General features: G+C 33.9%; 1 protein-coding gene across 1 annotated transcript in view; it reads right to left on the reverse strand.

Annotated features, from left to right (window-relative positions):
- Positions 1-3123: 3123 nt before the first annotated feature.
- The window catches only part of RPS6KA3 (ribosomal protein S6 kinase A3), a 34136-nt gene continuing 20590 nt past the window's right edge, over positions 3124-16669 (reverse strand). The window contains exons 13-19 of the mRNA XM_057387056.1: positions 15641-15730; positions 11391-11549; positions 8582-8743; positions 8312-8388; positions 7272-7389; positions 6107-6247; positions 3124-5037 (exon numbers count right to left, since the gene is read on the reverse strand). Of these exons, the coding sequence (XP_057243039.1) occupies positions 4915-5037; positions 6107-6247; positions 7272-7389; positions 8312-8388; positions 8582-8743; positions 11391-11549; positions 15641-15730 (870 nt within the window). The 3' untranslated portion in view covers positions 3124-4914. The remainder of the gene's footprint in view (positions 5038-6106; positions 6248-7271; positions 7390-8311; positions 8389-8581; positions 8744-11390; positions 11550-15640; positions 15731-16669) is intronic.

Genomic DNA, 16669 nt, shown 5'->3' on the forward strand with positions numbered 1-16669 from the left:
CTGTCCTCGCAGGGATGTTCAAGGATGAGGCTCCGAGGAACCTGCTCTGAGCTGTCCCTGCACGGCAGCGGCTTTGGAMCCGGGAGATTCTCAAACGCCATTCCAACACAAACTCTGGGATTCCGTGAGTCAGAGGGTGTGAAGGTGAGGAAGGCTGACAGCAGGAGCTGTGCTATATTGGTCCCCCTTTCTGCCTTTGTAGTTTCTGGAGACTTAAAACTTATCCAGGTAACTTGTAAATAAATTTGAAAATGTTTYTAGACAGGCAGGGTAAAGCTTTGTGCGCACACCTCTGATCCCACGTGCGAATTTCACTGAGAACATTGCCCAGCGCCCATTGCCGAACCTCTCATCTCCTCTGATGCCTTTTTTTGGGTACACTTAGCAAGACCTCTGTTTACATTCCTCACAAATCACAATTTCTGCAAACTTTTTGTAGACTACGGAACCTTTGAAAATCTTTCATCATTAAAAAGAATCACAGCTGTAAGCTTCCAAGTTGYATGAGCTGCTAAAAATGGGCTTGTTATTTATGGAGTTCTGCATATAATCTTGCTTTTCAAATGTTTACCAAGTGGATTATTATTCAACAAGCCCATATTTTCAGTGTCCAGGGCAATGCAGGCATTGCAAGAGTTACTGAGCACARTCCCTTTGGGTGGTACTTGAGAGCTGACTGGAATCCACACAAGGTACTAAAAACCAATATCCTTGCACTGTGGGCTTTTTGTATCTTAGATCAGGTCTGTAAGCACCGCTGAACATGAGTGCTTTTCCTTTTTCTCCATGTTTACCCTTCAGTATGCTAAAATTGATAAGAGTTGATTTTTACAAACCCTTTCTGGCTGGCAAAGCACACTCAACCTGTGAAGGTTGTTCAGAGTTAGTGATGAACAAGCAAGGACTTTTGTAACTGTTCAGAAGAAATGATCACATAAAACAGCCCTTTAAGATGTTTGAAAGTTTATTCATAGTAGAAATTTCAATTTCTTTTGAAGACTACAAAACCTGCCATTAGACAGGAAAACAAGCAATGATAACTTTCCMAAACTGTTCATAGTTACATCTGGAACAGTTTTAATTACACATTAATAGCATGATTGGAACATCTCTTAGATCAGACTCTGAATAAAACAATCATTTAAAGTATTCAGTACAATTAATTATTTTTTTTTWAACTAGCATTTCAGTTCTATTACAGCAGTGCCAAGCATCTAACAGATGCTATTGTAATGGTCTAGAACAAGGTACAATACCACTGATTTCCTGGAACAGTACCCTAGACTCACTTACATGCCATGCTGAGAAAACTAGTATAAAGTATGATTGTATAGAATCGTAGAAAAATATTTTATCTGTGATTTTGTCATTTTTTAAAAATTGTCTAAGTAGACTTCCCCCCCCAACTAGGTTGCAAAATAATTACATCCCTCATACGTACACCTTCCCTTTGATTAGGTCAAGAGTATCAAGATAAAGCTAATCATTTACATTGTTTTCATAAGTGAAAATTCATCTGTTACCCATTGCTGCTCACTAAGGGCCAGCACACTTTGAATCCTTTATCTCCAATAATAGAAAAGCACAGCTTTAGTTGGTACACCACATTTACAACAGCAAAACACACACACACACACACACAAAAAAGAAAAATCCCAGACACGTAAAACTATTTTCTTATGGCCTTGTCTCTTTAGAAAAAAAGTTTTAAATATTTTCTTGAAAAACTCCTTATAAGTTTCATTCAATGTTATAGTGATTATGAATACAGAACTTTGCCCTTACTGGATATAGATGACATTTAATGAGTATTTCAACTCTTCCCTGCATTCCCTTATGCTCTCAAGCACAGTAAATGGTAATTTCACACTAAAAGAATGAAAAACAAACCATGGTCAACATATAGACAATTCACCTGTATCTGCATTCTCCTTTTTTTATCTGCTATGACTGAGTCACTTTGCAGTCCAGCAGTGAATGTACACAGTGTGTCATAWACTCACATTCTAACAGAAAGGTGCTGGGACTCTAAGAAGCATTATATGGATTTTTTTATAGGTTGTAACAACTGCAGCTACAAGAACATAAAAATAAACGTGAAAGTTGTGAACATGGATCCAAACCAGGAATAAAGGTACGTAAACCACACCTAGCTTGTAAAATAAACCTCCCTGCATAGGCAGGCCCTTTATACCTCAGTTTAGAMAGTAAATTAAAAAAAAATATAGTGGATGTAGACTCAAACACATTCAACTTAGGGTGTGCTAAACTGCCCTGTTTTGCTACAATTTAAAATGTTCATGCTCTGCTGATACATATACATGACTTAATAGCAACATCTGTAAAGTCTAGACTACATTAACAGCTCACTTGAGAATGTAGATACATAAAATGCAGGAGTTAACTTTGCTTCACTATTTGGCTAATGATGAGTGAGCTTGAGGACCATAAAATATGGCTACRATAAAACYACWGAAAGTACTTTTATTTTAATGTGGRTATTGCCAATAGTGAGGCAGTTTAACACTTCTTCTATTCAGATATCTGYTCTTTGCCAGGCACCTATATACACAAACTGAACAGAGTAGAACTCCTTCCTGAAGTGAAATGTTATTCCCCACACACTGGCAAGTACTGCCATCCTTTTATTTTAACAGTATTTAAATAATTTTGTTGATTATGACAATCTTCTAATAAACACCTTAACACCCCCCCAGAAGGTACAGTTTCTAGATTTTGAGAAGCCTGACTTAAAATTGCTCACAGTGCTGAAAAATAATTTTTTTTTTGAGAGGTAAGGTTTTACTAAATTCCTCTGGAACTGCTGACACTATCAGAAAAAAATTAAGATGGTCTCTTTYTGTCTCTACATAAAGATGTTTCTTGAAGGAAGGGTAGATGCATTTGTACAGCTAAAGGGAATTTCAATGCTAGCGCACCAAATAAGGAAAAAAATACTAATTGCTTAGGAAGAGCTGTGTGTTCAAATTTCTGAGAGCTATGCTAATTTATGAATCTGTTTATAAAACCAATTTCTCCACAATTGTATAATGGATTAAATACTTSACAGATTTTWAAGGGCAATAAAAGTGGGATCCTTYRCAAGGCTAGCAAAGRGARCTTCCCCTAGGAACTCARAAATTCTCTCAYTCATTTAGAGTAAATCTGTGGTGTCAAAGATGATTCTCCCTTTCAACAAACCTCTGATCATTTCAGGGAAATAAGCCAATTAATCACCATAAAAGAAATTTAATACCACTAAACCAAGAAAATACCTTCTGAGGCAAAACACAAAATTGCATTTTAGTTTTAAAATTGCATTGTTCACCAATAGCTGTTTACCCAGATCCATATTTTATTAAAGCTGGAATTCTCAATAGACATGTTTGTATCTGGAAGGACATTACACAGTGTAATTTTGGTGGAATGGAACAYTTCACTCACTGTATTCAAACACATTCCAGTTCCCCTTCTCATTTGGGCAATTTCATCTTTTCAAGACCAGCCATCAAGATGGGCCTTAAATTACCTGAGACACCAAAAAGCCAAGATTATTACAAGTATATATCAGTATTTAAAGTGAGCCTTCCACCCTCATTGTGAACTCACTTCCATCTGTGGAAAAGTGACAATGTTCCCTCTGAATGGCTTCATCTTACCTGACTGGGACAACACTATTTTCAAGGTRAATTAAAATGGCCCTTTTCTCACTCAACAGATCTTTATGATTTACTTCTCATTTTGCCCTTGCAGTCAATTAAAATTATCAGCAAATAACTGACAACATYAGATGAATGCAGTTTAAACCTACTTTTTGCAGGCTTCTGCTYATTAGTGACCAATATGTTTTGCTTTATCTTCAAATGTTGCCTTTTTTTCTATAATGCCAACATTCATTCACTGAACAAATCCTTTGCAGCTTAAACACAAGTCATAGAATACAGATAAAATATTAACAATGGATTACAAGAATAAACCATACAGAAATGTCCTCTATCAGAAAGTATTTAGCAGTAATTCCTGAGTCCAGAGATTAGATAGGAGAGACTAAAAGGGAGGGGAGGGGTAACAAAGACAATGAGATACAGAGCAAATTATCTTTTCTCTGGGTTATATTACCTATAGTATATATAGTATGGTGAGATTCACTGTTTAAATTTTGAGTACTATAAACAATATCCTCATTTCCATAACATGACATGTGGCATTAAAAACACAGAAATGTAGAAAAGACACAGGCAAGGAAAACTACTTATCCATAGTATTACATTCAATAGCTGTTTAACAGTCAGGCTTCTTTTAGAGCTGTCCAACAATACTGATTAATCCAGGTGAACTGTTTAATCAGATGTAATTGTCATCATGATTAATAATATCTAAGTAAAACAAGGCATGTATACATTAAAGAAAACAGCACAGAAATGTACTGCTTGTGAACTGTTTACAAAAACATACAAAACGTTGGATGGCACGAAGTATATAGTGCTAATAYAAACAGATTGTTTAAGCTAAGTGCTTAACATAAACTGTCCATCTCGACCTGTAACAAAGAATATTTTAGGGGACAAAAAAAAAAATATTCCTTATAAAAATAATGCTATGTGGTGCAGAGTGCTTTATTCAGTGTATTTTTGACAGAGGTGGCATTTGTAATTCTCCCGGTTTATTCAGTCGCGCGAACGTGATCATTTCCATTCTTTCCACTCCTCACTCCATTTGCAGCTCCAGTAAGATCAGTAAMTTGCCATCAACAGTTTGAAGCGAGATAGATGAAAGCAGCAGCAGCAGCAGCAGCATTTTAGGTACCAGCTGGGCCAGAATGTGCTTGCAGGTATCTGTCAGAGATGTGCTACCTGGCGCTATCATTTGTGCTATCATCTTATGCCGTGGTACCAATGTCTGCTTGAGGTCATTTCACAGGGCTGTTGAGGTGATTTTTTTTATACCTCTCCTCTGAGCAAGAGTGGAACGGCCAACTGGCTCCAAAACTGGTGATTGATTACGATTCAAAGCAGAATAAGTTGCTGCCATTGCACCCTGTGGGGTAGAGAGGAAAAGAACAGTCATAACTATGTTTTAGCAGTGCTAAATACTGAGAAACACTCTCAACAAGTTTTAACTTCCAGTCTATTTTCATCTATAAAACATACTGTTGCATTACTCAAGTCCTAGCAGTATTAGAAACCAGTAGTTTTTTGGGTAATAAATAGTTTTTCATTGCTTAAAGAGTCAAAACCAGAAGGTATAAGCTAAATTGCCAGGTTAAGTTCCCTCATTATGTTGTATGTGAGAAATGCCATTGGTAGACTGTCTCTGCTTATCACTTAAATATTTCAGTTTTCAATAAAATATTTAAAAATCATACACATTATTCAGCACGTGAAATTTATTTAAAAACTGTAGAAAGTTGTGAGCTGTGGGATCAGAACTCCCCCACTTTCTTTGTGTTTCTGGATGCTAGAATTTTCTAATAACTGACTCAGAGTATTAATTGTATTTTTCAGATCTTTTTTTATGTTGCACAAGAAATTCTTGGAAGTAGGACTGAAAACAAGGTTGATTACAGAGAAGTAGAATTAAATTATTTCTTACTTTCCTCTGCTTGTTCAAAGTGAAAAACTTTCAGGGGTAAAACCAGATTTTGTTTCAGAGTGCAGAAGAATGATACCATAGTAATTAACACTGCTCTTTTGACTTCTCTTCAGCTTTTACTGTGATCACAAAGTATTCTGTTTTCCTTCAGTTACTGACAATTACCCTCCTTTGAAACTGTAAAGTTAGCAAACMATTTTACAGCTCTTCTATAGTCACCTGACATTTTTCACTATGGGAAGAATGATTTATGTTGTTTTCTGAAAGTTAAGCCTTCCAGTGTAACTAAGTCCAATAGATTTCAAACAAAAGAAAATGAAAGTMTTTTTCAAATGTATTAGATTTATTCCCTGTAAGTGGTTTCTCATTAAATCCTATTACATWTTACAAGTTCATTTTATGGCTTAGTGCAACATTAGCTCATAGCAACTTTTACAAAGTATTTAGAGGAGATACATGTTATCCCATAATTGTTTACATTAATTTGGGCTAAACAGAAGAAATATCTGCCTACCTTCACTAAATGGGGAGCATCCTGCCTGTTCAGCTGGTATTGAGGCAGTTGGTCACAGTGAACAATCCAGGGGTGACTGAGAACCTGGGCTGCAGTCAGTCTTTGATGAGGGTCAACATGAAGCATTTTGGAAACAAGGTCCTGTCAACAAAGGGTCAATGGAAAGAACAGGAAAACTTCAGCTTTAAAACAGATTAATGGTTCAAAACTGCAAAAGAAGAATCCAAAGGTATAAAATATGTTCGTAATGTCAGCTTAAAACAAATGAAAAATCACTTACCAATGTTAACAGTTTATCTTTTAATTATGTGATTTAATAGACACTTGGCAACACAAAAGGAAGGAATCCAATTAAACAAGAAAATTTCAGCATTTTAAATATCCATATAGAAGGGGCATATATTGCACACCGAAGTTAAGAGTCTATTTGCTGTCTAAAACAGCCTTCTCAAAAATCTTGTATAAAATTTTTATTTTCCATAAATGCAGTAAAAAAATGTATTATTTTTTTTTTCATTATCATGCCTTAGACTACCTGATTTTTGAATGTCATGTTTCCACATGCAGTTTTATTAAAATTGTCACCATGGATAATTGTGTATGTGAATACTGATTAAACACTGTATTTCTAAGCACAGYTGTTATCTACTATAGAGTAAGACTATTGTATTGTATATGACAATGTTATATATAATATACACTATATATTATAGTGATATAATTAATACATTTGTATAATAATAACATGGAAAACTATATAACTAAATTATATAARGGATAAAAAATATAATATAATAATATAGTGACAGGTTAAAAAAGTAATTAACGTATTTTCACCAATATATGAGTTTGGTATTTTCAATATATTTTCAGTAGGGTAATGATTAGCAATATATCAATGAATATTACCTACTCTTATTAATATATCAATAACATAGGATGTAATAATATAAATATGTATTACACCTGTTTTTCCTCCTACATGCAAGTGACTGCTGAAACATGAAAGGATCAAAAATAGGAAACAGAATTCTAGGCACATAAGGGATTAGATCAATATTTTAAAATAACAATGAGTGGAACTTACCCAATCACATATGATATAACATAGATTATAATCAACATATTACATTGCAATCCATTCCTAACCCCCAAATACACTTGCCTTAGCTGTGTCTGAAACACTGTTCCAATAACCACCACTGAGAGAGAACTTTCCACTTCCTATTCGGGCCAGAATCTCCTCTGGGGTGTCATCAGGACCATTTGCAAAAGGAGTGTAGCTTTTTAACCAAACAAATTCAATGTTAGTAACTTCCATAACCTGGGCCTCAATATAAATATTATAAATCTGACTGCAAGATTCAGTAAGTTCAATGTAATTATAGACAAGATTGTCAAATGGCTGTAAAAGGATAAATTCCTTTTATGGGAATTTTATTTTCCTTTCTTCACTATACATACCCATACCACAATATCCCCAACCAAAAAAAGAGATATACTTAAAAGCAAACGTTTATCACTTACTTATTTTAAAATACAAAAATCTCTTTGATGATAACTCTTAACCAAAGTGGCAATCTGAATAACCTAGCATAAAAATGTAATCTATTTAACAGATGCAATAGGAACTATCTTTTGAACTTGTGGAACTGTAGTTCAATATATTATTCATCATCTTATATACAATTAATTATATAAATTTATATATATAAAATTATATATAATTAATCCTTATATATGATTATATATAATAATCTTATATAATCTTATATATAAGAATCTTATATATATAAGAATTCATTATAATTAAATAACTAAAATCTTATAATTTTATATATATAAGATTCTTATATATAATTCTTATATACATATAATTCTATATAATTCTTATATAAATATAATTCTTGTATATATATATAATTCTTATATATAATTAATTCTTATATACAATTAATTGTGTATAAAAATGCYTTTCTAGTGCATTTATTATATCCTAATGGCATCACTTCAAACATTCAGTGGCTGAATTTTTCACATTGCTCCCTGCAAACTTGGATTCTACTAAAGACAAAGCATATTCTCAGCCTTTAAGTTGAGATTAATCAGTGCTTTGATTACACCTGCAACAGTGGGCCCACATTTATTATTGTTTTTGTTTGTATTGTTTTATTCTCCAGTGAAGCAAACTATAATTATGCTTACCCAGTCAGCATGGTATAAAGTAGAACACCAAGGCTCCATATATCACATGCAGCATCATAACCTTGCCTCTTTAAAACCTGAGGGAGACAAATATTTTTTTTCTGAAGAGTGCTTAGAAATGCTTTGATTATGCTATACAAATAGTAAAATTTCAAATTTTTACTGTTTATGAAGTGATTCTATTTGTCACACAAGAATGAAAAAAAGATTTAGCTAGCAACAAAATCCCAGTAAAACAAATCAAGGCATATAAACTATCCTGSATTTTACCTCTGGTGCAACAAAATTTGCTGTGTAACATGGAGTCATCAGAAGCCCATTTTCTGCTCGCAGTTGTTTTGCAAAGCCAAAGTCACAAATTCGAATGGATTCTGGATTCCCAGATTCATCAACATAAAGAATATTGCTAGGCTTCAGGTCTCTGTGAACAACCTAAAAAAAATAAAACAAACCACTAAATACAATAAGCTAAACACATGAAAAGCTTTTTATTATGCTTGACAAAACTGAWGAAGCTGCCAAAGTTCTGGCAGAATTAACGTGATCTTATTTGAAGTTATATTATAAAAAGCTTTTATAAAACCTGGAATACACAAGGACAGTCTTGGAAATTAGATGATCTGCTGTATTTTCTACACAAGTAACCTCCAGATTCTTTGCTTTCTGTAAAGAAGAGKATAAACACCACTGCAAGTCAGCAGAGTGGATCTAAGTGTCCTCCTTTAAATATTGAAATAAAACATGGGGACCTTTATCTTCCCTGTTGTTCTATGTGTTCTATTAATATTAAACACAGCTTTTCCTGGTTACATTTGAACAGAAGAAATAGTGGAATATTTCAGAAAGGTAATCATATTAGAACAAGAAGACAGCCCCAGACTTCTGCAAGTAAGTGATGTCCAGAAATCAGAAAATCAACACACCCATCCAAACTTAGCAGGATTTCAGGAAAGCAATATAAAACCAAGGAGTAAGAGTGTGAAGCATACTGCAAAGCTATTTAACACATTAACTCTATTTAGCAGAGACTTTTACAGCATGCAAATCCTTTGCAATTCTCAGATTTAACAAACCAAGTACTTAAAATTATGGAAATAAGCTGAAATACACAAATGATATTAAATAATTTGACTTGGAACAGTAGGTGCTAAGGARAACATCCTGGMTGTMGATGTCAGTGTACAAGAGRCCCAGTTCCTAAWTTTTTTTTTACCTTTTTCCCTAATAATGAAACAATTCTCAGTGGTCCAAGAGGCAAATACAAATCCCAGAGTTTTATTTTTCTGATTTTTTTTTAAAAGAAATTCTAAAAGGGGTAGAAAGAAAGAAGTGGGCAATGGAAACAGCACAGAGCTGGTGATTTGGCAGTTTCTTGAACCAGTCTGCTTGAGTTGTATTTTTTGGAAGATAGGAAAGCAATTCTCAAGTAGAAGAAAAAGTAAGTGTAACAGTCAAGTTCAAATTAAAATACTACTTCCCAAGCAATCAAAATGTTTATGTCAAAGAATAAATGAAACACCTTCCCATGTTAAKCTGTTTTCCCAAAGGCTAATGTTGAAAATATTTAAAAATACAATGCTTTTAAAAAATGTTACCAGATTGTTAAGGTTATATTGGTATTTTATATAGAAATACCATTTTATTTTAGCACAAGGGAGGGAGAAAAATAGGGAAGGGAGAAAAATAGCAGGAACTTTATTTTTTAACATTGTGCTTTTGCCTAGCAGTCTCAACTATCTACCAGCATTAAGGAGTCTGCTGCTACAAGATGAACCAGATATTACCAAATATCATATTTATATGAGCTCCTCCAGTGTCCAWAGGAGTTCCAACAGTAAAACCCTGTTGGAAATGAAGACAGGAGGGATTCCTCTAGAAAAGAATTAATTTTAAGACYGCTGWGTGCTCACTGTTTACATCTATGCCCAGCTTTCCTGTGGAGCTGTACTTAACATAGGACCTGAAAAATTCCAAAAGCAAATSTTCCAAAATGCATGTGGTCTAATACAAGGTAAAATGTCACACAGAGATCTACAGTAAAGAAACAAAAACCCCTAAAAATCCCTTACTTGATCCAGTACACTGGACATCTTTTGGCCACAAGTGGCAAGAATGAGCCAAGTTATTGTTATTCTGTTATCTGTATTTCCATCCAGAAGGTATCAAGGTTTGGAAGTTACTCCCACAGGAGCTCCTGGCCAAGGATCTGCTCCTATGCACATAAGCTCAAATAAAACCACACATGACTGATGGGATGAATCCCAGAATGAGATACCAGATAATTTTGATGGTAAACTTTCTGAAGTAACAGCTTCCAGCCATGACAGTGTGTACTGAATTGCTATTTGTTATTTAAAATAATTTCAGTACTATATGTTCCAAAGCATCTTTTCTTGGGTAACAACATCATGTATTAGCAGCTTGACTCTTCCTTTGCACCCTTGCTTTCTGCTTTTTCTCTATCCCATTTTTCTTGTTCACTTAAAAATGCAACACAACTTGTCTTTCTTGCCATRCAATTAACACATTGTCCTTCTCTATATTTAAACTACTTCCTCTGTCTCCAAATTTATTTTCCAAAGTGTTAATTTTCTGTCTCCTACAAGTCTACTACAACTTCCTGACCCTAACAAGAGTTACAAGCCATAAACCATGTTCTTCAAAACTAGGAAATCAAAGAAACTGCAAGTATGAAAAATGGAAAATAAATTTTCAGGGTCTATCACAGGATGAAATTAGAATTACATCAGGTCCCATGGCTATGCAACAAGACTGATCCTAGCACTTCTTTCTGGACTTTCTTTCCCTCATATCCTCTCTGTAAGTCATGAGCTGCATATTCCACAGAACTGCTGACAAACTGCAAGAAGAACAACAGAAACAGTTGCATCATCTCAGTTATCTGAACACGTACAGAGCAGATAAGGAAAGTTTTGATTTCAACACAAATTCCTGCTGCRATGTAATTGCTTACCAAAAGCTACTTAATTATCACACAGAAGAATGTATCAAGATACAAGTTTTCTGAAAGAGAAGAATATCAATAGTTATAAACATTTTGTCTGAGATGAGAACTTACCCCTTGTGCGTGGAGATATTCAACTGTTTTTGTTATTGTGAAAAGAACAGCACTTGCTTCTCGTTCTGAGAAAAATTTTTGCCTAAGAATTTTATCCAGCAGTTCTCCTCCTTTCATAAGTTCTGTTACTACGTACACATATTTTCCATCATCATACACCTGCAAAAAGTACATAAATATTTAAACTTGAAAATATGAATTCTCTGCTGTCTTTATGTGAAATGCAGAGATAGTGCAGGTGTTTCCACAGGCTGTTTTCCCTGTATTTCACAACCCACACACTATCCAAATTGTTCATTTTCATTGTTTCATAAAATAACACAAAACCTTTACAAAAAGCAGTAGTGAAATGAATAGAAATACTGGCGTGTAGGGTTTAAAGACAAAAAAAGGATAAATAACATGCAGTTTCCCCCACACAGTTTCATTAAAATAAAGTAAACTAGAAATGAGAGAAATTAGGTAGCAAAAAAAGGAAACTAGTCCAATTAAAGCAAAACCAGAGGTAATTATAGCACCAATTATTGCACCAAATTACAGATAGGAACAAATATAATTCCAACTGAACAGTCAGACAAAAAAAAAAATCTAAGTTTGCCTCAAATAACCTCTGTGAATAGTGAAGTGAATGCATACAAAGTAGCTATGATAAAAACATACAACTTGTACAGTACTCTACACATGGAGCCTATACAAAAGTCTGAAAATATTAAAATAGGCATATTTTAGCCCTTCCTTCTAGTTATGGGAAATGGCCTAATTTTTACACGGTTTTATCATCCAGGGAAGGAGCTGAGAATTTTTCAATCCTCACCAGAGGGCACTAAAGACTGATACCAAACCATGTTTTAAGGCACACAGAATTCAGCTGCATTTTCACAGAATYACAGAATRKTTTTTTTAAGGGTTGGACATTTCACTCCCAGAGTTCCWACTTAATCCAGAAACAATTCCTGCTTTAGCAAAACCTTTTTACAGACTGTTCTCTTTTATGATTTGATCATCACTTTTATGGTGATGTGGCAAGTTCAGTAAAATGTGTGAAATAAAAAAATAACTTGTGTTGAAGTAAAAAGAATTGTCTAAGTTGTAGTAATATAAATTTAAGAATAGATATCAGCTAAGTAATAGAAAATAATAAAAAAAGGGTTATCATCCCAATTTCCTTGTCTTAAGCTACCTGGGAAAAAATATTCTAATAAAGTTCTAAGCTTCAAAATTTTTGTGCTCCTAACTATACTAAAAGGATTTATTTTCTCACCAAAAAAAAAAAAACAAAAAAAAAAAAAAAAGAAAAAGAAAAAAAAAAGGTTAAATAATTCTGTGCGTTTTACAAGCTAATGATCTTAAGGAGATGAAGATGTGATGGGTTTCTGTGTTCTCATTTAACAGGAATTTTCCTCCCATATAAATATGACTGATCATCTGAATGTGTTTGTATTAAGACTTTAAATATTACACAGTATTCAAAAACAGAATTATCAAATTCTAGAAACTAAACTGGGTATTTTTTTATGGCATGCTTCCTCCAATCCTGGTACAACATGAGGAGATAAGCTTATTTCATTTGATATGACAGAGCATACACATCTCAGGAATGCAGAATTCAACCAAATTTGTATTTGGTTACTATTTCATCTGCTGGTCCTGTTTGTCTGCCAAAAAAAACCCCAAAAAAACCTCACCCCAAACAAATAATTCCCCTCCTCTAAGGCACCAATTCCTTCTAAATGGTATTGTCAACCTTATAGCATGTTTTTGAGTAAGTACTGATGAACTTTTCTTCACAGTTTGGTGCACAGAGTGATGCTAAGATCATAAATGTGATCCTACTTTTTGAAAATTAACTCTGGGCACAAGCCACAGGTCAGTCAGTCTGTCTTYTCTTATCAGGCAAAGTGTAAGAAGCTGTAGTGAGAAACAGATGTAGGCACATGAACAAAATATAACRCAATGGAGAAAGAAATTGAGGTTTTTGCCAAGTGAAATAAGATTTTACAGACATGTTATGAGATTTTTTAAAATCATAAATAAGCACTTGGATAAGGGAGACTGGATATCTTGTATTCAAGTTTCTAAAATGTTTCTGAAAAGATTCTTCAGGCAATGTTTTAAATAACACAAACCAGGACAAAAGTTCTGTTACAGAACAGCAACTATTACATAAAAAGGGTAAAATACTTATAATGGTCAGGCACAGGAAGTTTCTAGGTAATGTTTTGTTGGAAGCTGTGTGCTTCCTCCATTCTTACACTGTTTCCTAAGCATCCATAAGGGGCTCTGTCAGAGGCAGGATATTGAATAAGAAGGACATCTGATTTAGCACAATATAGCTCCTTCTTTTGTTTATATACTGTGGGACTGAAAAAAGACCACTGATAACAATCAGAAGGAAAACCTCCAGAGGACTGTGCACTGTAGAAAGAATTTGGTCTCTTGARTATCCATTGTTTCAATCAAAATACCTTCAGAATTAAAATACATAAAAAGGCTGAATAGGAATGAAAATTTCCATTTTAAGCAAAATTTAAGTATTRCTGCATTTCTTCTTGAAATATAAGAAAAGAAGTAAACTATTTCTTGAAGACTAATAATTTCCAAAGCAGGTACTTTAATGCTGAAATGTTTTATTTTGGCACTTCAGATTAGAAACATTTAAGTTTTGCTGTGGAACTGAATGAAAATTTGAGCAAATCAACAATGAGTTGATTTTTAGTAATGGAACTGAATGAAAATTTGAGCAAATCAACAATGAGTTGATTTTTAGTAATAAATGCTCTTGAGTTGGAGACCTGAAGGCAAAATACTCCTTTTCTTCTCTGAAAGCAGTCATAGCACAGAACTATAATGTGGGATATACAACAATCTGCCCCATGGGTCTGTATGAGGACAAGGAAACCTTAATGTTAAATTCTTACAGATATTGTATAATTTTCTATTACATATGAATCCTATATCTYTTTTCTTACATTGGACATCCTTCCATAATTTCTGCTTGGGGAACTGATCTGAAGCAGAAGTGAGTGAGAATTAGTCTTTCTCCCTCTGTGGACTTAAGGCTTTTTTAAAAAATTTTTGGTTTTTTGGTAGTCTGTTTGTGTATTGCTGTTGCTGTGCAGGAAAGATGCTTCCTGTTAGAATATCTGATGACAATAAAAGATTAATCACAAAGTGAAATAATTCAGCATATATTGCAGTTTTAAAAGACTGCTTGGATTTCTATTCTGTTCCTGGATCTCTGTAAAATATTCACAATGCTCAAGCTCAGGTAAGTGCTCACATTCTGTTTGTATTCTCCATCCAAGAAAGGACCAACCAGTCTGATATCAATAAAGACAGATTATAGCAGACCAACTTTATGTAGAATTCTCTAGTGCTCATCTCCACACTATTTATGAGCTGTTGTTTTAATGACTCCAAAATGTCTGACAATCTCCTTTCAGCTGAGCTCAGCTTCCTGGAAATGGTTTGCTGTTTTGCCTGAGGTTTGGTTTGGGGGACCAGAATATTTCCCTGCAGTCTAAGAAAGTCATTAAGCATATGCCTKTTTAATTTTTAATCTCTTTAATGAATAACCAAGGAAAGACAATTTTCTTTTTCAGTTAGATCATCAGAATATACTGCTCACTATGAAATCCCTCTACCACCCAATTTATGTTATTCCTTGCTTTTTATGGATKAAGTGTTTGCAAGAAAAAATACCTAGACAGTGTTCCATACAAAGACCAGAAAAAGATACTGGGTAAAAAGAGTGACAAGCCTGGATATGGAAAGATTTTGTCTGCTACTGAGTAATACTTGCTACTGTCCATGAAAATTACTTTGGGTACTGTGCTAAGAGTGAGTCCTTTGTTATACTAATGCACATTAAAATTGCTTTTAATGTATGTAAAATTGTTTTAAYGTATGCAAAAGCAGATTCAAAGTTAACTGATCAAAAAACTTCCTTGTTTCTTTAAAAATACAGCCAATGTTAAATAAATGATCCTTGTGCTAGGATTTATGAAGGATGAATTATTTGACTCCTTAGAGTAACACTGTACCAAAATATGAGCATCTTTAAAAGAAAACACTAAGACATCTCCATAAAAACATGAATACTAGTGACTAAATTGCATTGGGACATTGTTTTATTTTCAAATACTGAAAAACATGAACATAAATCTAAAACATGAAGCTCATCATCTCTCAAATTAGAAAGTGATTCACAATTATAGTACACTAAAGGCTTTCTTTAAAACACTACTTACATCTTTTAGGGTAATAATATTTGGATGCTGTCCATAGCGCAGCAGGATTTCAATCTCTTCTGTGGGATCTCTTTTACTCTTGTCAATAATCTGTAAGAGCAAGTACAGACATGRGYATAATTTGTTTTGTGAATATTATASAGTGTAATACTTTGGTGTGCTTATTAGCATCAACAGTTAAGCAGTATTTATTGTTGCAAAAGGCATGGATTAGAACCAAGCCCTAGCTTGTTAAATTGGAAAAGCAAGGCAAAGTGAAAAATGTTGGGAAAAATGATAAAAATCTCAGTTGAAAACTATTTTGGAGGATAAGTGATCCAACCCTTTGGCTATGATAAATAATGCAAGGCTGTTTAGTAGATAAGACTTCCATGATCAATAATTTAATAAAATAGGAAGTTCCTAATTTAACATGAGGATGTTTGGATGATGCTAATAAACTGATTTTCACAATGCTAATCTCAAACAACTATTTGGTGCAGCAAAAAAACAAAGCAGAAGAGTATAAAAYCTCAGAAAAAGTAAAAATTTCTCAAGAGTTAATTCAAATACATGTTCTTRTGAAAGTCCATTTGAATCTTTGGCTCTAGAGTTCTCCCTGTGCAAACAAGCAAAATCTTGTTTTGCCCTACTTAAAAAGTATATCTGTATAAAAAATTCTCTTTTTTTTCCTCTTCTGAAGTGCAGAATTTCCTATAATGTCTTTTCCATTGTTGTGTTATCCCTTCATCCTTATGCCTGTACTGCTACCACTCCCCTACTAGCACATCAGACACTGATCATCTTATTCCTTTTTTCAAGATTCCTTGAGGAAAAAAATAAGAGAGGCAACAGAAAAGTGAGTCAATCTTCACAATAAATGTTATAGCTGAGGGAATTATCAGCTATGCCAAGACTTTCTTGCAATTTCAAGAAATTACTTCAAACTGAAAGCACAGAAGTCAAATCTGTTCCTGGCCAGAACYAGAATAAAAATAAGTATTTAACTACCAAATTGAAATGGGAAGGTTTCCAGGAGGCAATCTACAT

The sequence above is a fragment of the Malurus melanocephalus genome, unplaced genomic scaffold (genome assembly GCF_030028575.1).
Source record: "Malurus melanocephalus ecotype Western Australia unplaced genomic scaffold, MMel_1.1 scaffold_1119, whole genome shotgun sequence".
Taxonomy (NCBI): Eukaryota; Metazoa; Chordata; class Aves; order Passeriformes; family Maluridae; genus Malurus; species Malurus melanocephalus.